Here is a 23,558-nt window from a genome sequence, read left to right as displayed (position 1 = left end):
AGAATGGGCTGGGAACACGTAATCAAAAGTGATATATATATTTAACTTGACTTTAGCCAAAAGGCTAAGAAGCAAAAAATGGACCTGAAAGAACCATTAAATAACCAGTATAAGAATTTTGTGAATATTACTGCCAAGACATGGATTCTAATCACCTGAAGTTTGGCTTCTATTACTTTTTCCACTGCTCTCACAAGGCTGAAATTATCTCCTTGTAATTAAATCTCATGGACATGTTTCAGTTTTTTATCCAACTTGATGCCTCAGACATACTTGACACTATTTACCACTTCCCTTTTTTGGAAGTAATTTCTTCCCTTCAGTTTTCCTGTCCCCATTCTTCCTGTATTTCCCCTAATCTATTTCCCAGACTTTATTACAGCCTCCTCTTCCTCAGACCTTCTTAAAATCAAGAGGTTTTAGGGTTCTATGTAAAAACCCCTAGTTTTTTAACTCTACACTCTCTATACTACCAGATTTCAAATTTTTGACAATTATTTTACAGGGTATTTGTGAACAATAACAAAAAAACCCAACTACCCCACAATACATTTAAGTTGATGTACCAAATTTCCCATGAGATTAAACAGTTTCAAATGGTATAATTTCCAAAGTAACAAAATCTGAAATGGTTACATTAACCCTTTACATTTACACACTGGGATTTAATTATCATAATGTTTTGATACCCACCATCAACCATTTTAAACAACCATAAACAAGTTTTTCTCTAACAGTTGGAAACTTTACATCATTTCTTTGTCTCAAACTTACTTCAATTTCACCTCTCCCATAGAGCACTATCATAAAATAATAAATTTTATGCTTAAATATTTTACTGACATAACTATATATTTTTCTGAAACAAATACAAGTTTATAAATTTAAATACAACTTTAAAAATTTTTCAATGATCATAAGACTGTTTAAAAATGTCTTCTAGATTTAGTTTGTTATACTTATGCAATTGAGCAAAACAATACAATTATAAATTATTAAACATAAAAAATAAGTGTCTATGCATGTCTTAATGAGATTAATGTAACACCATTTTGTTTTTCACAGTTAGTTTGGGTATTAGGGAATAAATATTATTTACTGCTAGAATAAATAGGGTTGAACATTATTTTATTCTATTTTTCATTTCAACAGATACCAAGCACTGAGAAAACTTTGTTCCCATAAATAAATGGGGGGCAATATCATCCAATTATTTGAACTTCTTTCAAGTTACATGCCAAAAATCAGAGCTCTAACTCAAAAATTATTTTATATAATCTATCAGCTGACAACTTGATTAGGTCCCTCTTTGATTTTTATTTAATGCAAAGGACTGAAAACTTCCTATTACTCAGTTACTCACTCTGTCAATAACAAACAATTTTCATCTGTCCTTTGATTGGCATGATGAAGGTTTTTACACTCCAGCCAACTCATCAGAGTAATCAGAATGAGGGAGAGCTTTTACCTTTCTTTCATAAAGAGGGAGAAAAGTTAAATGAAAGAATGCCAAGGCAGTTCTCAGGAAGATAAACTTGAGGCTTCCTTGGGAGCCTTTCTTGATTCCTTCCTCTCCCCTCACTACTGTATTCAGTCAATCGCAAAGTCCTATAGAGCAACCTCGGAAGCACCCCTCAACTCCATCTGCCTGTTTCCACCTCCACTGCCAACAGTACTGCCAAAAATGCTTGCTTGCTTGCCTTGTCACTCTTTACATCTATAGCTATCTTCCATAGTATAATCCTTCTAAAACAATCTGATTCATCCACTTCCCTGCTTCAAGTTCTCTCCCCATTTTCACTCCCACCTCATTAGCCCAGCCCACCTCTCCACCTGCCTTTCACCCACCCTGGCCACTACCCTCCCCTCCCTGGATACACAGCAGCATATCACACTCCCCCTGCTCTGAGCCCTACTCTCTCTCATTCCCAGGCCCTTGCCTATGCTGTGGACCCTGCCTACAGTGCCCTTGCCCTTCCCCAGTACCTTGCAAACTGTTACCCAGTCTTGGGAATCAGTTTAGATGCCCTCTTCTGGCTCCTCCCCTGCCACAGGCTGGGCGAACCCAGGAGCTCCTAGATGACTCTCACCAGACTTTCACTCTAAACTCAGATCTCGGCAATCAGGCAGTTGAATAAATATCAAAATATTCTTTTTTTTTTAATATTCATTTTATTGAGATATATTCATATACCACACAGTCATACAAAACAAATCATACATTCGATTGTTCACAGTACCATTACATAATTGTACATTCATCACCAAAATCAATCCCTGACACCCTCATTACCACACACACAAAAATAACCAGAATAATAATTAAAGTGAAAAAGAGCAACTAAAGTAAAAAAAAACACTGGGCGTCCTTGTCTGTTTGTTTCCTTCCTTCCCCCACCTTTCCACTCATCCATCCACAAACTAGACAAAGGGGAGTGTGATCCCCATGGCCCCCCCAATCCCCCTGTACCCCTTCATAAGCCACATTTTTATACAATTGTCTTCAAGATTCATGGGTTCTGGGTTGTAGTTTGATAGTTTCAGGTATCTACCACCAGCTACCCCAATTCTTTAGAACCAAAAAAGGGTTGTCTATATGGTGCATAAGAGTGCCCACCAGAGTGACCTCTCGGCTCCTTTTGGAATTTCTCTGCCACTGAAGTTTATTTCATTTCTTTTCACATCCCCCTTTTGGTCCAGAAGATGTTCTCCATCCCACAATGCCGGGTCTACATTCCTCCCCAGGAGTCATATTCCACGTTGCCAGGGAGATTCACTCCCCTGGGTGTCTGATTCCACGTAGCGGGGAGGGCACTGATTTCACCTTTCAAGTTGGCTTAGCTAGAGAGACGGCCACATCTGAGCAACAAAGAGGCACTCGGGAGGAGGCTCTTAGGCACAATTATACAAAATATTCTTTTAATTGCTGATATCCCAAGGTTGATTCCCCAATCCTGCTTTCATTTCTTAAGCACCATATCTGAACATATTTTATGTTCCAGATAGCCATAAAAACTTCCCATACTTTCCAAGTTAATCCTGGATGACATTTCATTTCATAAACCAAAAATCAGCACAGTAAGTGAAAGAGAGCTTTCTCTAGCTTCTCCCCACCTGCTACTCGCATTCTGGTCTGAGAAGCTGGACCCTCTCTCGTGGCCTACTACTGGTCTCCCTCCTTTCATCTTTGCTCTCTACATTTCGTTCTTGATGCAGCAGTCAGACTAACCTTTTAAACACCTAAGTTACTCTCTTGCTCTAACCCCTACCACAGAACCCTCACTGCACTCAGAACAAAAGCCAAACCTTACAAAGGCCGAAAGACCAAATTTCATTTTCTCTCTAACTCCATCTTCTACAAAATTCCACCTCACTCTGCTCAACCCACGATGGCATTCTTGCTGTTTGCTGAACAGAGCAGGCATGCCTTAGAGCCTTTGCACTGGTTGTTCACTGTTTAGAATGTTCGTCCCCCAGGTATCTTCATGGCCAACTCCCTTACCAACTTCATGTCTTACATCAAAAGTCACCTTTTAAGTAAGGCTTATACTATTTGAAATTACAAACAATCCCTAAAGCCTGTACTCTTGGTTACCCTTACCCTGTTTGGATTTCTACCCAGTATTTACTGTCTTCTAACATAGAAACATTTACTTAATATCTCTCTCCCTCCATATGGAGCTCTAAATGGGGTGCAATTTCTGTTTTGTTCACTGATGTATCCCAAATACCTAGAATAGTCCTGGTACATAGTAAATATTCAACAACTATTTGTTAAATGATAATTTCTTCTTCAAGTAATATGAAGTACTTTTGGGAGGGGGGTAAATCGAACAAGGGATATTTATCTAATATACCATTCAATTTTACATTAAATCTTTGGACAAATAAATATTTATCCTCAGGCGATGGGATTTCTCGTCCAAACCCTCTCACTTCAACCCTCCATAGTCTGTGCTCTCAGATACCAAAGTGTTTTGCTCCCACACGGATCCCTGGGACTGGCAAAAATTGAAAAAGCCCTTAAACTACAAGGAAAGCATTCCTGATCCTACTCCCAGGCAAGTAATATGACAGAGAATAAATCAAAGACAGCACCCTGAAATGAACTGCCTTTGATATTACCATTCACCATGACCCACACCAAAAGCAATGATTTCCACCAATACTAAATCTAATGCCTACAGTAATCCCAAAAGGAAGAGAAAACTATTTCCACAGAGCATTTCAATATTTTATTTCAAACAACAGAATGTAATAACAAAGGAAATAAATTCCCAACTATTTCCTTGATATTAGCTTAATATTTCAACATTTTAAAATGTCATATTTTCTAATGCACAAGTTTAAATGATACACAGGTATTTTTGCATTAAAAGAAAATGAATGAAAGGGACAGCCAGCCCTGTCAGAGTTACTGATTCTCCAACTGACAAAAAACGTTATTATCTACTGACATCTCTGCCTGCTACCTAAATTTAATTTAAAGTTAAAGGTACTGAAATTTAAAATGCTGTTTTCAATTCTACTTTTAGGAGCACATTTAGTCCACGTTCACCCCTCCTAAATCTCACCTTTAAGAATTAATGAATATTTCGCTATTAATATTTAGGAAGATTAAAGTGAATATCTCATTTGAGGCGCTCTGCTGTCCCTGACAGTCTCCAAAAGTTTCACATCTTCAGGCAAATATTTCCATTTTGTAAGAATTATAATTTTCTTAAAGAATGCCACTGAAATGTAGTTTTTAGTTTCATGAACAATAAGTACATGTTACCTTTCATCTGGTTTCTAGGAGTCTCAAATTCTTTTTCCTTCACTTAGGGTACCTGGATGCTCATCGGTACTGCTTTCAGATCGATGAGGGGAATGTTCATTGCATGTTAGGTTGAATGTCCCTTATAAGTCTCATTGTATTCCGAATACTTTCACATTTTTTCCTCAAGTACTGGATACAGCTATCAAGTCTCACTAGAGTGGCATTGCTTATCTCCTGATAGTGCTTGCAATCCGTTTCTATTTCAAGGCTTCTCCAAGTTTTATTTTCTCTCAGTATCAGATTTACAACGTGCCTGTCACTCAAGTCATCTACCCATCAATTCAGAATTTATAAAACAGTATAAATTACAAGAGCACAGCTATAGAGTTCATATTACCTAATCACAGAATCTGTTCTGTTGTACCCTGGGATGGAAGAAGCCTTTTCTCCTGGAGATCCCAAAATTTGAAGTGTTGTATTAATGTCAACTTCAGATGAATGCTTAATGGAATATTCCATTATTTCTGGAGGTATTAGCGGAGTCTCTCCCTGAGTATCATCAGCTAAGAGGTAGCCTTCAGTTTAAAAAAAATTAAAAATGAACACTTAACAAATCTACATTTATCAAATTGCACTATATATGTTTTCAGTTTTATATGATTTATATACATCACATAAATTGATGTAAAAAGTAAATTATAAATGTTAATCTGTTAATGTCAGGTTTTATGAGAAAAAGTTTTCTGTTTCTCAGTTAAGTAACCCTCAAAAATACAGATAAGGACAAAGGGCAAATGTTTTAGTCACCAATTTTATAATTCATAGTGACATGGAGGTTTTTTAAAATCTAATACCTTATAAATAATTTTCAGTAATATGTTCTATAAAGTTAATAAAAATTCTACTATTATCACTATGAAAATTTGATATTTGGGTATTGCTTTTCAAAAGTAAAGACTTTTTTTCTGATTAAAGTACAAAAACACTAATAGCATGGTGGTTAAGAGTGAAGATTCTAAAAATCAGACTGCCTACATCTGCATTTTGCTCCAAAAATTAATAGCAGTGTGACCATGGTCTAGTTTCTTAAACCCTCTAAGTCTCAGCCCTTTCATTTATAAAATGGGAATAATAATAACAATGATGATGAGGATAATGATAATACCTAATAGTATTCATTCAGAGGGATACTATGAAAAATAACTGAGATCCACATAAAGCATCCGGTTTGCAAATGGCACTGAGTATGTTAAACATTATTTTTAAAAATGCACCTGTAGTTCTGTGACAGCAGCTACATCCAAATTTCATCCAATTCTTTGTAAGGTCCATAGTTTATAATATACAAAGCTTCTTTTAAAGCTAAAACTGCCCAGTTAGCAATTGCATTTCTAAAAAGAACAACCAACCAACCTGTCACTAAAATGAGCCAGTGAATATCTTCATACAGATCATCAAGCATTTTGTTGTCAGTGGTGCTTGAGCCAGGTGAAGCAAGTAATTGCTGCTGATGTCGTTGTAACTGACCGTGGAGTCTTGTAACTCTTTCCTCCAATAAGCTAAAATGGGCAAAAAACAACAGCTTCATAAAACTCAATAATCAAATACCTAGAACAATTTATAACCTTCATTTACTAGACAATATAAATTACGTTAGCACAAAAACACATATTCAAAAATATTTACTATAGAATACTATTGTATTCTCATAGCACTATAGCAATTGTGATTTACTGTTCATAGTACTAAAGCAACTGTGATTTACTGTTTATAACAATGAATTAAAACAAGGTTTTACAACAGGCATTTGAAAATTGGTTATTCCAAGTTTTTATTTATATGGGTCAAATCATTTCTCATACCATGTTTTCCATAATCTTTCTGCCATCTATCCTGTAGTGCCTGTGCTCCAAATGTCTATGCCAAGGAATGCAATCATGAGTATGTTTCTGTCCATTTGTTCCAGTGTGCTGGAATACGGGGTGGGGGTGTTTAGTCTTTACACTTTAAGTGCTCTCCAGGGAATTGTGAATATAGAATATTTTCTCCATGGGGTTTCTTTGGACTGTTTGTACCTTGTAAGAAGAGGTATACAGTGTTCTGCAGCAATTCTTCCTAGCATTCCTACACTGGCTAGTTGATCAGAAAACTGGTCTCGATCATCTTCTTGAAGTTCACTTATTTCTTCTTCCTCACGAGAGGCCACACCATTGGCAGTCTATTATACATAAACGAAACAAAGAATGAGGAATTGTACTACTTGGTTCAATAAACATGAATTTCTGCTGTACAGTAAAGTAATTTCCAGTACTGCATATGAAAGGCAGAGCTAAACAGAGCCAACCCTCTGGTACAGTTGTCAAGGGACTCCTTTTTTAATTAAGTTGCTAGACCAAATAGTTACAAAATGGGGGGAAACAAGAAAAAGAAAAAAAGTGGAGGGTATTTACCCCACCATAAATAACACAGCTAACTGCAAACCCATAACCACTCCCTATACCAGAGAATTTAACTTCTGTCAATGAAAGGATTTGGCATCTTTAAAATCCATAGTCCTCTGGATATAGGAAGTCAGTCACATCGCCTAACAACTATAAAGACACAGGTGGGTGACTCATAACTGAAAAGAAAGACAGTAACTGCAACAACATCCCACAGAAAAAAGAACTCACTTGGAAATGGGATCACTTGGCTTCCAGTTAATGCTCTCAGCAAATCTGAGGCGCATCCAACCTAAATTTCTAGTGTTATGCAATTATTATACAGTGTATAATCAGCTATAATGGATTTTTAATTACTGCCTTAAAACTTACCAAATTCCTGGTGCCATCTGGAGCAGCTAGGTGGCACTGAATATAGGAATTAAAAACTTGAACTGCATGCTGGGTAAAAAAGCCTTTATGGAAATGTTTGTCATCTTGGACCAAAGTTAGCCAGGATTCCAACAATTTATCATATGCTTCCATATATACCATATCATCTTTATCAAGCTAGAAGAAAAGAACACTCATAAAACAAAAGGCAAGAGTAACAAAATAGGCATTATAGCAAGAGCCACACAGCTAAGCATAAAATAGTTTTATCAAGTTTTCCTTTAACAAATGTTCCCAATTATTATTCAATAACCTACCTAAATGGGCTTATTCTTAAATTAATTAACCAATTCAAACACTGAAGCAAAAAAGTGTAGGCTTTCAAAGAAACTCTCTAAAATGTCTCTAATTTCAATCTAAATAATTCTTAGGCAATAGGAATTAATGTTTACTTTTTAGAATATTAGTGATTCAGGGCTTTGAGGAATGTGCAATTAGCAAATAAAAATATTAGGAACATTTTCCTGTGATCAAGAAAAGAATTGTTTTAATAAGAGATATAATTTGCACTTCCTACACTTGTTAAAATGATTTTAGAGAAACTGAAGAGTGATCAAAACACACTGACCCAGTCAGCATATTTAAGAATATGTGGGGCAAACTTCAAAGATGCTCCTTAACAATAGATCATTCACTTCATAATTACAAAGAAGAGCAAATTCCATACTGTAGAAAATAAGTGTCTTCAATAAATTTAATATCTACTGACTCAACCCTTAATATTAGAGAAATATCACAAGTTTCATTTTTTAGAGAAAAATCCAGAATTTCACAAGCATAAACACTTTTTGAATATACTTTCCCTTCCTCTTTTTGATTTATTTCCATCAGTTAATTTTTCTTCTTTAAAAGGAAACACAAGTGGAAAAAACACATTAGAAAATAGATGAATATATTAAAAAGGGACAGGTAAATAAAAGCTTAGAGGCGGCCTCGTCTCTTCCCCAACTCTCTATTTAGACTAGGACTCTCCCTGAGAGTGTAAAAGCCATAACTATATCTGCATGCGCTTACACTAACAAGACCATACATACTGTATCAAACAATTTATTACATTCCTAGTGAAATTATTTGGATTGCTATTCTTAATTTTCCTCTTTCCTAGTCTGTCTTGTTCGTTTAGCAACTACTATTAATTTAAAGTTTTTACACCAAAAGCATTAAGAAATAAAGAGAAATTTTCAGAGAAAAAGGTAACAGAGCTGTTGTACATCATCAGGACATTTTACAGAGCTACTTGTGGTCCAAAAAAGCACTGAATGGAACTAATGTTTCTTCAAAGGCTGCACAGACCTGGAGGCAGGAATGAGCCTGGCATGCTCAAGCAACAGGAAGTGTCCATATATCTGGAGCAATAGATGCCAAGACCCAACACAACATGGGATCAGAGAGGTAGGCAAAAAAACATGAAGAGGACCATTACAGGCCATGATTAGAACATTTCTTCTAATTGCAGTGAGAAGCAATTTCCTTACAAACAAAGCATAAAAAACTCCAGTCTGCAAACAAACAAACAAACAAACAAACAAACAGACAAGGGGGCCCAGTGTTCTTTTTTACTTTAGTTGCTCTTTTTCACTTTAATTATTATTCTGGTTATTTTTGTGTGTGTGGTAATGAGGGTGTCGGGGATTGATTTTGGTGATGAATGTACAACTATGTAATGGTACTGTGAACAATCGAATGTATGATTTGTTTTGTATGACTGCATGGTTTGTGAATATATCTCAATAAAACGAATATTAAAAACAACAACAACAACAAAAAAAAAACCTCCAGTCTGCTTTGCATGTATGGTGGGGTCTTACGCTAGGGAAGAGGTACTGTCCAGAGTCCAGACTGAGCATACATTTTGGAGGAAGGACTGACAAGATGGCTCATGGAACTGGAAATATGGCCTGAGGGAAAGAGAAAAGCAAGGGGGGTACGTGGAGAGATGGAGGTCTATTTACTAAAATGTGGAATATGGGAGGGTGGGGGGGCATGTGAGATGGCAGGTATGGGGTCACAAAGATTTCTGTTTTGGACATGTCCAAATGGGAATGTCTGATATACAGCTGGAGTTTAGGAAAGAGGTCAGGGCTAGAAATATAAACTTGGGAATCATCAGCATATAGTTATCTATATATTTATTTTTAAAGTCACAAAACCAGAAGCATTCATCTAGAATAAAAGGTGCTTGTTGCTTTAAAGAAGAAGAAGAAGGAAAGGGCCCCACAGGAGACTGCGCAGGCCACTGAGGCAGGGAGAATACCAGGAACCTGTGGTCACAGAAACCAAAGTATGCAAATTAACCAGAACTAATTTGTGCTTCTTTATGCCTTTGGCTTTTATTAACGCTCAGTATACCAGGGAAAATAGTGATTAAGTCCAATGGACTGCTTTAATATTTTTAAGTCATTTTGTGAAAAATTCATATAAAAATGATGGGACTGTGAATTTTTTTAAGAATTTAAACTCAGCAAACCCAAATTTTCATCCTATATTTTCTTGGCTTTAAAGGGATAGATACCCAAACGGGGCAACAGTCTTTGAATGTGACTAAATCAAATATATCCAACTTGTAAATACTTTTAAAATCCCATCTCTATTAGGCTCTAATTTATTATTAATACTGGTTCTTCTCCTTGCTCATGCACCAACAAATATATTACTTTTGAAAATTTTGATGGCTCATAATTTTGTTGAAGGAAGGATGGCCATCCTTCTGGCTCCATAATTGAAAAACACTTGCATTTTTAGATTTACAAATGCAATAAAATGATTAATGCAATGATTTTTTTTTTCATTTCAACACCATTCTACCAGTCACCTTTGTATACAATGTTTCCATCATTGGTACAATCAGGAATCCTATCATGTAAATGATGTTGCAAGAACATAAAAAAAAAAAGATGAAAGAAAGTACTGTCAACATCTTTTTAGCAAAATTGGATGGCATGGATCTTGTCACAAAATACTGGGTGATGAATTTCTTCCAGTGGAAAGACTGACTGGATGAGAATATCCTATTTTTTATTGTTGCTCTTAGAAATATATTGTTGACTCCTCAATTACTGAGTTTAAGAAAATTTACCTAAGATATCATCAGCTAAAACTCAGTTTGAGATTTCACTTGTATTTTTATTTTTACCATCAATTAGAACCTAGAGAGCTGCTGTCTCCTTGTATTCACCTTCTGACTCATTTAATCACTGTGAAACATCTTGTTCCGCCAATTTTCTTCTTTGCTAAGATGAAAAATTCTGAATTCTAAACAGTATTCAATGAAATGTTTAAAAAAAAAAGACACAAAAAGATGGTGTCTCTCCAAACTTCCTAAACAACTTCTTCAAAGATCATGTTATACTTTGGGCAATGCAATTAGAAAACTGAAGAATAACAAATAACAGTGATTTCTTTCACTATAATATCACCTTCTAGGTAATTCCATCATTCTTTCAATTTCTTATTATTTTAATATTATTTTTCACTATAGATGGGAATAACTGATGAATCATGCTGAGATAATTACTAAGATGCTCAAATAGCAAAATGTGATAAGATATAGGAGAAATAAGATCACTAAGATTCCATAATGTATTTTATTTAGACTTGTCAAAAGGTCTACTGGCTAAGAAATTTCAAAGACACGAGAGGCTACCCTGGAGGTTACTCTTTCGCAAGTTTCAGCTAGATATGCCATATGGCCACAGTAGGACAAGCCCAAATCATCAGGAAAACCCCAAAGAATACCCTGGTCCCTATCTGAGACTCAAGTTTCACTTACTAAGCTTATTATTCAGAAACTTAAATCCTCCAGAGTGTTCCTATGCCAGATAAGTCTCAAAACCCAGAGGCAACAGCCTCTTCAAGAACATCAGCCAGAAGTGCCCCCCTTTCCCCTAATGTCAAAACCCCTTTTCAATATGAACAAACTAGGGTGGTCACTGCCTAGATATCCCTGAAGACTGAGAAAAGTGATTAAACAAGAGGAAGGGGTAGCAACAGACAAGATAAGATTTAATAAAGATTACTACTGAATCTTTATATAAATGCTTTTTTTATTGTTTATTTTTTTACTTGCTAGGGCATTAAAATAGCTAGAAGGAAATAATTGAAATGGTAGAACTGTAACTCATAACACATTCTTTGAAATCTGCTCTCTACCTGTTAAATCATACTTTGAGAGTTTTCACTTTTCTGTATGTATATTTCACAAAAAATGGAAGAAAAAAAAAGAGTCCACTACATCCATTAGGTAATTGCAAGATAAAATGTCTTATTCTAATTTTTTAAAGTCCTTTTTGTTCTTTTTAAAGTCTCTAAGAAAGAATAAAAGTCATGAAACATCAAACCTTACAAATTGTCAGAACTGTTCAAAGAAACTCAAAAACTAAACTGGGTCCAATAGACCCTGATGATAAAGTTAAAGAATGTTGCCAGAAATAGCCAAATAAAAACTGTCAAAGCATGACCTGTTGTCATGGAGCTGAGGATTCCATATCATTCACTGTCTCCTACAAGAAGTGCTACAATGCATTTTTTTCTAATTTCATTTTTACTTAATATTAGGAAAAATTCTTCTGAGGAGCTGGTAAGCTTCCTCTTTTTTACAGAAGCCCCTATTAAAGAACTGCATCTCCCTTGCTACTCTAAGACTTTCAAATCCAAATCTGAAAATCAAACTTATTATCTCAGATGAGCTTATAGCCTATATAGCAGGGTTACTGTTTTCTCTAGTCTTGACTTTCTACTCTTATTGTTATTTTCAAGTTTTAAAAGATTATTTCATTTTAAATGCTCCTTTTACAAGCCATTAGAAATCTCGTATGAAACAAAAGAGGATTATAAAAAAAATAAAACAATCTCTACTATAATTTCCACTGCTATGCTTATTACATATACTCTTTCTCTCTAGGATATATCCACTCTTCTAAAGACTACCTGATTCATAGAGTAGAAGCTGTGAAGAATGATGGCCTTATACAAAACAAGACACCATTTGAAATCAAAGATCCTGAACAAACGGAAGGACATTCTGTGTTTCTAGATGGGAAAACTAAGTATTATTAAGATGTCAATTCTATTCAAAGCGATTTGCAGATTCAATGCAATCCAAATCAAAATTACAACAACCTTCTTTGCAGAATTGGAAAAGCCAACCATCAAGTTTATATGGAAGGGTAAAAGGCCCTGAATAGCAAAGCCATCTTGAAAAAGAAGAATGAAGTTAGAGGACTCACACTTCCCAATGTTAAAACTTATTACATATAGTTAACAATAACATTGTAATATTCTTCCTTTAAGTGTAACAAAGGCAATACACCAAAGCTAATGTCAACGGAAGGGGATACTAAGGAAGGGGTATGGGATTCTTGTTGTTTCTCCTTTTTTGTTTCCTTTTTATTACTTATTCTTTTTTTCCTTCCTCTTCTTTTGCAGAAAAAATGGAAATGTTCTCATATAGATTGTGGTGGTGAAAGCATAATTCTGTGATTATACCAGGAGCTATTGACTGTTCACTCAGGATGGACTGCATGGTGTATGAATAAAACTGTTAAAAAAATCAGCAGAGACATACAAGTGCCGGAGAAGATGTGGAGAGATATACCTATTCACTGATGGTAGGGAAATAGAATGGTGCAGGTACATGCTTGGAAGAACTGAAAGCAGGGACACGAGTAGGCAATTACACACTGGTGTTTATGGCAGCAGTTTTCACAATTTGCAATGAATGGAGCAGCCTAAAGGTATACATACAAAGGATGCAAGAAGGAATGAAGTCATGAAGCATGCAACTAGTTGAATGAACCTTGAGGACATTATGCTGCATGAACTAAGCCAGAAAGGAAAGGACAAATATTGTAAGTCCTCACTAATATAAACTTATTATAATGACCAAATGCTGAGAATTGAATTCTAGAGCCTAGGTACCTGGGGATAGAATGTGGACAGAGATTGGGCAATCGATGACACAGAAGAACAGAGTATTCAATGAGTCCTGTTGTAAAGGTTCACAGACTGTAAGCTCTTAGAGCAGTCACATCTCTTCCTGAGTTTTGACTATTATTTAAGAGATGTTTATTTGGTACAAAATTGACATTCTCTGTAGCATGCTTTCTAATATAACCTGTATGATCAGTTTATTTAAACAACATTGTTGCACGGAACCTAAGCTGGGGAATGAGATCTTGTTATTCTGTACAGGTTAATATGATACCCGAATGCACCCCACTGTACTTTGAGCAGAAAATAAAAAACAGTATTTACAAAGTCACCTTGAGGGACAGGAAAAATGTCGAAATATCAAACTTCCTCACCCGGGGAATTCCTGTTTATTACTGCAAGAATTAGAGAATCCCAATTTAATAAGTCAAGCCCTTAACCTTGGGGCTTGCCCTTCTGAAACTTATTCTTACAAAGGAGAAGCTAAGCCTACTTATAATTATGCATTAGAGTCATCCCCATATTACCTCTTTTGTTGCTCAGATGTGGGTTCTTTCAGCCAACTCTGCAAACAAACTCACTACCCTCCCCTCTATGTGGGATATGACTCCCAGGGTATAAGTCTCCCTGGCAATGAGAGATAGGACTCCCAGGGATGAGCCTGGTCCTGGCATCATGGGATTGAGGATGCCATTTGGACCAAAGAGGGGAAAAATTAAACAAAATAAAGTTTCAGTAGCTGAAAGATCTCAAATAGAGTCAAGAGGTCAGTCTGGAGGTTATTCTTATGCATCTTATATATATTCCTTTTCTAGTGTATTAGAACAGTTTCTAGTGTATTAGAATAGCTAGAAGGAAATACCTGAATATGCTGAAAAGTAATCCAGTAGACTTGATTCTTGATGACAATCATAAAACTATATAACTTTAATCGTGTGTCTGCGTGATAATGAAAATCTGGTGACTGACACTCGCTTTAACCAGTGTATGGGCAGATGAGTAATAAAATAATGACAAAAAGTATATAAATAATAGAGAGGAAAAGGAGTATGGGACAGTTTGGGTGTTCTTCTTATTTTTTACTTTTTTGATACATTTTTATATTTTTTTCTTTATTTTGGAGTAATGAAAATGCTCCAAAATTGATTGTGGCAATGAAAGCAAAACTATACGATGATACCGTGTGTCACTGATTGTATACTTTGGATGGATTATATGGCATATGAGTATATCTCAATAAAATTGCATTAAAAAAAACTTACTACAAAGCCACAGTATCAAAACAGCATGGTACTGTACAAAGACAGACATATAGACCAATGGAATAGAACTGAGAGTTCAGAAATCAACCTCATATTTATGGCCAACTGATTTTTGACAATGGGGCAAAGACCACTCATTGGGGAAGAACAGTGTCTTCAACAAATGGTGCTAGGAAAACTGGAGCTCCATGTGCAGAAGAGTGAAGGTAGACCCTACCTCACACCATATACAAAAATCAATTCAAAATGGATCAAAGACGCAAATATAACCGCCAGAACTATAAAACTCCTTAAAAGAAAACACAAAGAAGCATCTTCAGAACCCTGTGTTAGGCAACAGTTTCTTATACTTTAGCACAAGCAACACTAGAAAAAAATAGATAAATGGGAACTCATCAAAATTAAAAATTTTTGTTCCTCAAAGGACTTTACCATGAAAGTAAAACAACCACCCAAAATATTTGGAAACCACATATCTGATAAGACAGAATACATAAAAAAATCTTTCAACTCAACAACAAAAAGACAAACAACCTAATGAAAAAAATGGGCAAGAGACCTGAACAGACATTTCTCCAAAGAAGATATACAAGTGGTCATAAAGCACATGAAAAGATGTTCAACATCATTAACCATTAGGGAAATGCAAATCAAAACCACAATGAGATACCATTTTATACCCACTAAAATAGCTACTATCAAGAAAATGGAAAATTACAAGTGTTGGAGAGGATATGAAGAAATAGGAACAAACTCATTCACTGTTGGTAGGGATGTAAAATGGTATAGATGCTGTGGAAGACAGTTTGGTGGTTCCTCAGAAAGTACAGAATTACCATAAGACCCAGTGATCCCACTTCTAGGTATATACCCAGAAGAACTGTAAGCAGGGACTTGAACAGATACTTGCAAACGATGTTCAAAGCAGCATTATTCACAACTGCCTAAAGATGGAGGCAACCTAAGTGTCCATTAACTGATGAACAGATAAACAAGTTGTAGTATATACACACAATGGATGTGATGATTTGGAGGTTTTATGGGCCTTAGAAAAGATAATATTCCTAAAACTAATTCATTCCTTTGGTATAGATCTATTGTGGGTGGGACCTTTTGATTAGGTTATTTCAGTTGAGGCTTGCCCTAGGTGGGTCTTAATCCTCTTACTGGAATCCTTCATAAGAGATGAAATTCAGAGAAGCACACAGAGAAGCTGAGAGAGAAAAGCAAGAGAAGCTGAGAGAGAAAGACAAACAGAAAATAGAGAAGAACCACAGGAACAGAGAGGAAGCCACTGAAACCAGAAGCTGGAAGCAATGAATCTGGGAGTGGAGGGAGAGACCAGCAGACATCTCCATGTGCCTTGAGAATCGCCAGTAGCTGGTCTTTGGGGAGAAAGCTTTGCCTGTTGATGCCTTCATTGGACATTTTCATGGCCTCAGAAGAGTAAACTTGTAAGTTAATAAACCCTCATTGTAAAAGCCAACCCATTTCTGATATATTGCATTTTGTCAGCTTTAACAAACTAAAATAATAGAATATTATTGAGCCGTAGAAAGGAATGATGTTCCAATATATGCGACAACATGGACAAACCTTGAAAACATCATGTTCAGTGATATGAGCCAGACACAAAAGGACACATATTATATGGCCTCACTGATGAGAAATAATTAGAATAAGCAAACTTACAGAGTCAGGATCTAGAATATAGGTTACCAGACGTCAGGGTGCAGGTAGGAAATAGGGAATTAAGGCTTAAGTTGTACAGAGTTTCTATTTGGGTTGATTGTAAAGTTTTGGTGATGGATGATAACGATAGTAGCACCGCATTTTGAACCTAATTAACAGCACTGAATTACATATATGATGTGGTTAAAGGGGGAAATTTTATATTGTTTATATGGTACTATAATGAAAACTAAAAAAAAATTCCATGGAACTATACAACACAAACAGTGAACCCTACATCAAAACATGGGTTACAGTAAATAGCATAATTATATAAATATGCTGTAATCAGTTGTAACAAATAATCCATACTAAAGCAAAGTGTTAATAACAGGGTGGTATATGGGAATCCTATATTTTTTGCATGATTTTTCCAGAACCCACAACTCCTCTTAAAAAAAAAAAACGGAATGTTCACATATTTTATGATCCAGAAATTCCACCCCCAGGTTTATACCTGAGAAAAACTCTATCAGACATATATACTAGAAAACACATTTAAAAATTTTAGTGCAGCAGTGTTTGTATGGCAAAAAAAGGGGGGAAACTCAAAAGTTCATCTAAAACAGAACAGAAAAACAAATTGTGGTATAATATTCACACAATGGCATATTTTGTAGGGATATATATGTATAAAATATTTTAAGCAAGGAAATAATAAACCAATTTTTAAAACAGTGGTTATTTCTGTTGCAGGGCTTGGAAACGGAAGTAGCTAGGGAAATGGGACTGGGATGGTGCACATTGGTAATTATCAACCGTATAGCTAACAACCGAGTTCTTGAACTGGGTCATGGGTTCACAAATGATAATTTTATTACTCTGTTTAGAACTTTGTATCTGGTAACATTTTTTTGTCTGGATCATATATAACATTAAAAATCATTCACAGTGGTTTTGAGGACTTAGAATATATAAAATGATCAGTCAGAGCTAAGATTGCCAAGCACAGTGCCCAATTTCTTATTAGCAACAGGAGGATAAATTCAACAAAAATTTATTGAACACTAAGAGCTAATGCTGTAATATAGAGATGAATAAAATAGTTTCTTCCCACAGAAACAACTGTGGCCTATTCGTATACTTAACAAAGCATGTGCTTTGCAGACATCATTTGTTAAGTCTTAACAGTTTATCTTGCCAGAGTAAACAGATGGGTAACATACCTTAAGAGGAACTCATCTAAATGGAATAGCATCCTTTGGCCTAGAGAGTCTCAAAAGGAAAAACCAGGACATTTTCTAAAAACTGTCTTTGTTGCTTTTAGTACATATCTAATACATCCTATCATAGTTTAATTGTTTACATACAGAAAAGTATAAAGAAAATGTAAAAGCTATGTAAGCCTTGTTCATCATTGAAAGAGCTTTCAACAATCCCTCCTATAAAACCCTGATACTAGACAAAACAGAAGATCATAGGTAGACCATAAGAACCCCTATTTACTGGACAGTGATTTTAAATAAGGAATTATGGGCTTATAAAAAGCCTTCTGGTTCCTTCTGGGTACCAAAACAAGTTTACCTCACCAGGCAAAGGGTGAGAAATTTGGTTGATGACAATTGGCAGCTAAATCGTTCAGTCTGCTCACAGAAGACTGAAACCTAACCTAGTACTTTTTCATAATGCCTTGGCAGGGCTCCATGGTTGCTCTGGCCCACACCCAGCAGCGCGGCCAGCAGCACGTGCAGAGATGACTCAGGAGGCCCAGCTAGACACGATGTGCTCATACACGGGGCACTGTCGGGCCTGCTGCCAGAAAGGCTTTGGAGAGGGGCTTAGAGTCTCTGAGACTACTTGACCCCACTTTGCTGCATTTGGGAGTGGAGGGTGGAGAAAGGGTGAGCAGAACGTTGAGACTGTCACTTCCACTTCAAGGCACATAACTAACTTGAAAGTGTATACAGCTTTTCAGTCAGAAGAAATCTGTTTCTAGGTTTTGGTAATTATGTTGAGAATATAGTTCCAAAATAATGTTTAATTTTATTTATGAAAATTCTGTCAAATAAAGCTTTGGAAAGAAAACTTTCAGAATATGAATCTGCCCCTTTTTTGACACTGAATTCAATTTCTGAAATTAAAATCTATTATCAAATACTGGAAAAGTATATAAGATAAATCTCATGCTAGAGTAGTTCTAAGTTATTCTGATTATCACACTGTGAAAAACTCCAAATCTACTCCTAAGTAGCAACGTACCACAGTTACTATCAGACATTTGGTATAACCCACACCACAACAATCGATTTTCCCCCCACAAACAGCAAACAGCCTACATCACAAGTCCAAATCTTCTTCATGAAGTTGGAAAATTCTTTCTGTTGCTTGTCAAGATTATCTTCATATGTAAACATAAATTACACGAGTTAAGAAAAGTATATGATTCATGGACGTAAATGTCATGAGATGGTGTGGGCAATTAATCTTCAAACAGAAATGTTTATTTCTAAGGAATAACCTTTAATAAATCCCTTAGCCTTGTTTAACTTTGGGATCTCTATTCCCAGCCTGAGGCTGCTGCTACTTTACTGACTTAGTATTTACAAGGACTTGGGATTAAAAACAAATTCAACTGATCAGAGACTGCAGAAGCTGGAAAAACATGCTAAAAGCACTGGCTGGGTAGTTCACTAGCAGCATGTGCTAGCAAACATGATGGAAAAAATCATTTGGCAGAAATACTTATGTAACAAAAAAGTTGCCTGCAATAACAGGGGGGAAAAATAAAAGGTTAATCTGGGGAAAAAGGCTCCATCAATACACAATTTCTTAATCTGACTGATACACAATTGTTCATTTTATTATGCTTTATAGCTTTTATAAACACATTAAGAATTTTATTTTATATGAACAAAATATTTCACAAGACATTCAAATTTTATAGGCATTGACACAATCACCAAGTCCAATGACAGATCATAAACAATATTTGTATTACAGAGGGTAAAAATTAACAGGGAATGACATACAGAAGATCAAAGACTGAAACCTACCTTAGTTTATGCCATTAATCATCTGCTATAAGCATTTAAATTATTTTCTTACAACTGTATCACTTAAGGTGAATATGGCAATAATAGAGAAAAATGACAGGGCTGCCACAAATAAAAATTCATGAAACGTCCATTTAGAAAAGAATTTAGAAGACTCTGAATGTCAAATGCAAAAGAAATTAATTCATTATCTAGTTATTTTGACTTTTTTCTAGCTAGTTCTTAAAGCACCTATTAATTTAACTTTGGAATATCTATGCAGCTGACACGTCAACTACTACATATTATCGACTAGTATTACAATTACTGGGTGCCCAAAGAAACAGAAGATGGAATAGCCCCTACTCCAGAAGAGCCAATCTAGTTTGGCGCTTCTGGTGTTAGTTGTACATTTCCCGACACACCATTTCCCCCTCTACCCCCCAACACATACAAGACCAGTGAAAACCGCATCGGGTGGCCATGACGTTTAAGAGTATCTGTTTAGTTTTCAGGCAGCTCATCTTGCAGGGGCCACCCTTAGCTCTCAACCTCACCAAATCCCCCTACCTGGCTTCTACAGTTAATGCAAGCCTTTAGACAAGTCTTTTCTCTTTGCCCTTTCAATAGGAGACCGATTATTTTTTAAAATATTTTATAAGTCAGCATCATAAACAGATCAAGAGATTAAAAGAAATAATACTTCTTAAATAAAACCTATTAGTTACAACATAACCAATGCCTTCTTGTGAAACAAAGCACAATTTATATCTACTTCTCTAAACATGTACCTAGTTTTCTCATTTCCAATGTTCTTATGTCAAACCTTGGCAGAAAAATCTTTTCTTTGCCAAGTTTTTCAGTCTCCTGGTCAAAACAAATACTGAATTTAAAATCTGCAAACCAAGAATGCCATGTATCTCCCAGCAATTATTCTTTAAATGTTTAAAGAACATTCTTAACACAGGTAGCTGAGTTTCTAAATGTGACCATCATGCTGTTTAATCCACCTGGCTTAGAAGAGAAAACAAACCAAGGGGGAAGAACAAACTACAATGAAATTACATTAAATGAAAATGATTTTGCATGTGTGATGAGTTGAAAGGGCTATGAGTAAAGCTTAAAAACAATTTCCCCCCAGGGGAGTGAATCTCCCTGGCAACGTGGAATATGACTCCCGGGGAGGAATGTAGACCTGGCATCGTGGGACGGAGAACATCTTCTTGACCAAAAGGGGGATGTGAAAGGAAATGAAATAAGCTTCAGTGGCAGAGAGATTCCAAAAGGAGCCGAGAGGTCACTCTGGAGGGCACTCTTACGCACACTTTAGACAACCCTTTTAAGGTTCTAAAGAATTGGGGTAGCTAGTGTTGGATACCTGAAACTATCAAACTACAACCCAGAACCCATGAATCTCGAAGACAGTTGTATAAAAATGTAGCTTATGAGGGGTGACAATGGGATTGGGAAAGCCATAAGAACCACACTCCACTTTGTCTAGTTTATGGATGGATGAGTAGAAAAATAGGGGAAGGAAACAAACAGACAAAGGTACCCAGTGTTCTTTTTTACTTCAATTGCTCTTTTTCACTCTAATTATTATTCTTGTTATTTTTGTGTGTGTGCTAATGAAGGTGTCAGGGATTGATTTAGGTGATGAATGTACAACTATGTAATGGTACTGTAAACAATCGAAAGTACGATTTGTTTTGTATGACTGCGTGGTATGTGAATATATCTCAATAAAATGAAGATTAAAAAAAAACAAAAAAAAAACCAAACAATTTCCCCTGGATTTCCATTTTTAGAACATAAATTTCCCCTTGAGACATTCAAATCCCAAATATCATGCCTTTACACTTCTATTCCTCCAATATCTACATTTTTCCATCACTTAAATATCTGCCTGATCTGGTTCCTTTCCTTTTCAAATCACAAAACTGCCAAACTACATAAACACAATCCTTCCCAAGTTCTCTATTCTCTGAACAATTTCTGAAGAAATATGAAAAGCTCAAATATACTTTGTTAGTCTCCCACCCAAAACAACTCAATTAGGATTTAACATGCAAATTTAATATGATTACAAATATTCTTTTTTATTCTTACAGTCTTAGAAGATTCAAATTTTGATTTATTAAAAAAAAAGTTTCAACAATTAATAACTTTGTAAAATAAACCATTATTTTCTGTGATTAATTGTAGTTTTCACAATAACTGTTAAAAAGAAGCTATGCTATCACGGGGTTCTAGTACATATTTTCTATATTTAAATACAAAATTTGGAAAATACAAACTTGAAAATTTGTGCCAAAAACATCTTTAGTATTAATTATTGTTGCTAAATTGCATTGTATATATTATTAAACTATACCATCAAAAAATCAAAAAGCACAGTCTAATCAAAATAAGCATGGTTACAATTATTTAACAAATTATATTTACATAATTTCCGCTTAAGTCCAAACTGAAAAGTTCATGAAGATAATAATTTTAAAAAATCACACATAATCATAACCATACCATGAAGTTAGCAGCATCAAAATAATTTTTAATGTATTTCACTCCATTTTCTATGTTCAGATACTAAATTATCTCAAAATCAAAACTTAAGACCAACACATTCCATCCACTAAAATGATTTTAATCCACACATTTTTAAAGGTCATATTTCCAAATGCATGTTGCTGAATAATTTGCACATATAAACACAAAAGCAATTCTACGACTCACTTAAAACAATCATCATGAGAAATGTCCTAAAGGCACAGCAAATTTCCTCGTGAAAAACTGAAACCATTTATTTTAGAATAGTCACTCACCACTTCTTCCAATGCAGCACTTCGCCCAAAAGAACAAGTGAGGTGTGTGAGGCAGTTAACAAAGGAGGAGAAAAGTTCATTTGGAATGGCAGTTAAAACATTTCGAGGGAACACAGTTATCAGGTTGCTGATAATGCTGGAGATTCCCACAGCTTCAGAATCTTCTATTTCAATTCTACAAATCAAGTAACGGGTTATTATTAAGTGGTAGAAAAAAAGTTACAATAACTCATTTTCAAACATGCAAATATTATCACCTTTTCATGTTCAAAGGTATATCTCTGTGTATTAATTTCAAATGACCAATACAACTTCAAAATATAAAAAGGGATGACAAATCACTAATTCCCTTTTTTCCTCCACTGCTAAACATACACAAAAATTGAAGGTTCCTTTTTCAGTTATAAAGGGGAAGTATACCTACCCATTGATAGTATTCAGTAATCCCTCAATGAAGTGTGCTAGATAATCAACTTGTGATCCTTCATCAGGGAAGATGGGTCCATGAAGAGAAGCTAACTGGGCAAGGCACTGTAGAGAATCTTGTGCCATATCTGAATCTTCTCTGATTTTTCGATGTACCTGTTAGAAAGAATTACTAATCCATAAATATAAATTCTTCTTTTGTAAGGGTCACGTGTCTATCATGCCGAATGAGGTAAGAGAAAAAATTCACTGTTGCTGGTTATCTGTAGAAAATAGATTTAATTCCTTAATTAAACTAAATTTGAAAATTGTCCCCTGGTTCACTTTACATCATAGGTCATGATTTTAAACATATCAATTTATTTTTAACTGAGGGCTACCTACATTTTGAAAATTGAACTGCCTCCAGCATGTTATGACAAAGAGAGAAACAGATGCCAGCCAGTCAGACATACTGCTACTTCTAAAAACAGCAACAACGACAGTCATCTGTATTATGCTAACTATGCCTAGCTACAGCTTCGTGCTAAAGTTAGCAGACAAGTTCAATCAAGAGTATATAGATGCTGCTTTGGTGGAAGTAAATAGTTGTAGAATTAGAAAACCAATATACCATTCAATCCCTAGATACTCATCCATTCAACTAATATGTAAGCATACTCTTTCACTGAGATTGCCTACAATTTTTTGTTTGAATCTCATTTTATCCTACACTTTGCTATTTTATAATAGATGCTAAACTTTTTATTAAAATTTTAGGTTACATTTATTTTAATTTTAAAGCT

At 35.4% G+C, this 23,558-nt stretch overlaps 1 protein-coding gene across 5 annotated transcripts in view; it reads right to left on the bottom strand.

The window, feature by feature from the left end:
• The window catches only part of XPO4 (exportin 4), a 131,378-nt gene that overhangs the window by 27,153 nt on the left and 80,667 nt on the right, over positions 1 to 23,558 (bottom strand). For all 5 annotated transcript variants that reach the window (XR_005211088.1, XM_037800003.1, XM_037800004.1 and 2 more), the window contains 6 exons: positions 22,772 to 22,929; positions 22,348 to 22,522; positions 7,573 to 7,749; positions 6,835 to 6,977; positions 6,173 to 6,318; positions 5,157 to 5,334 (listed from right to left, as the gene is read on the bottom strand). Coding sequence is in view for 4 of the 5 variants with exons in the window: in XM_037800003.1 (XP_037655931.1) it covers positions 5,157 to 5,334; positions 6,173 to 6,318; positions 6,835 to 6,977; positions 7,573 to 7,749; positions 22,348 to 22,522; positions 22,772 to 22,929 (977 nt within the window). In the remaining variant the exon portion in view is untranslated. The remainder of the gene's footprint in view (positions 1 to 5,156; positions 5,335 to 6,172; positions 6,319 to 6,834; positions 6,978 to 7,572; positions 7,750 to 22,347; positions 22,523 to 22,771; positions 22,930 to 23,558) is intronic.

The sequence above is a fragment of the Choloepus didactylus genome, chromosome 12 (genome assembly GCF_015220235.1).
Source record: "Choloepus didactylus isolate mChoDid1 chromosome 12, mChoDid1.pri, whole genome shotgun sequence".
Taxonomy (NCBI): Eukaryota; Metazoa; Chordata; class Mammalia; order Pilosa; family Megalonychidae; genus Choloepus; species Choloepus didactylus.
Note: the sequence above shows the minus strand (reverse complement) of the source record. Positions and strands in the feature narration are given on the sequence as shown.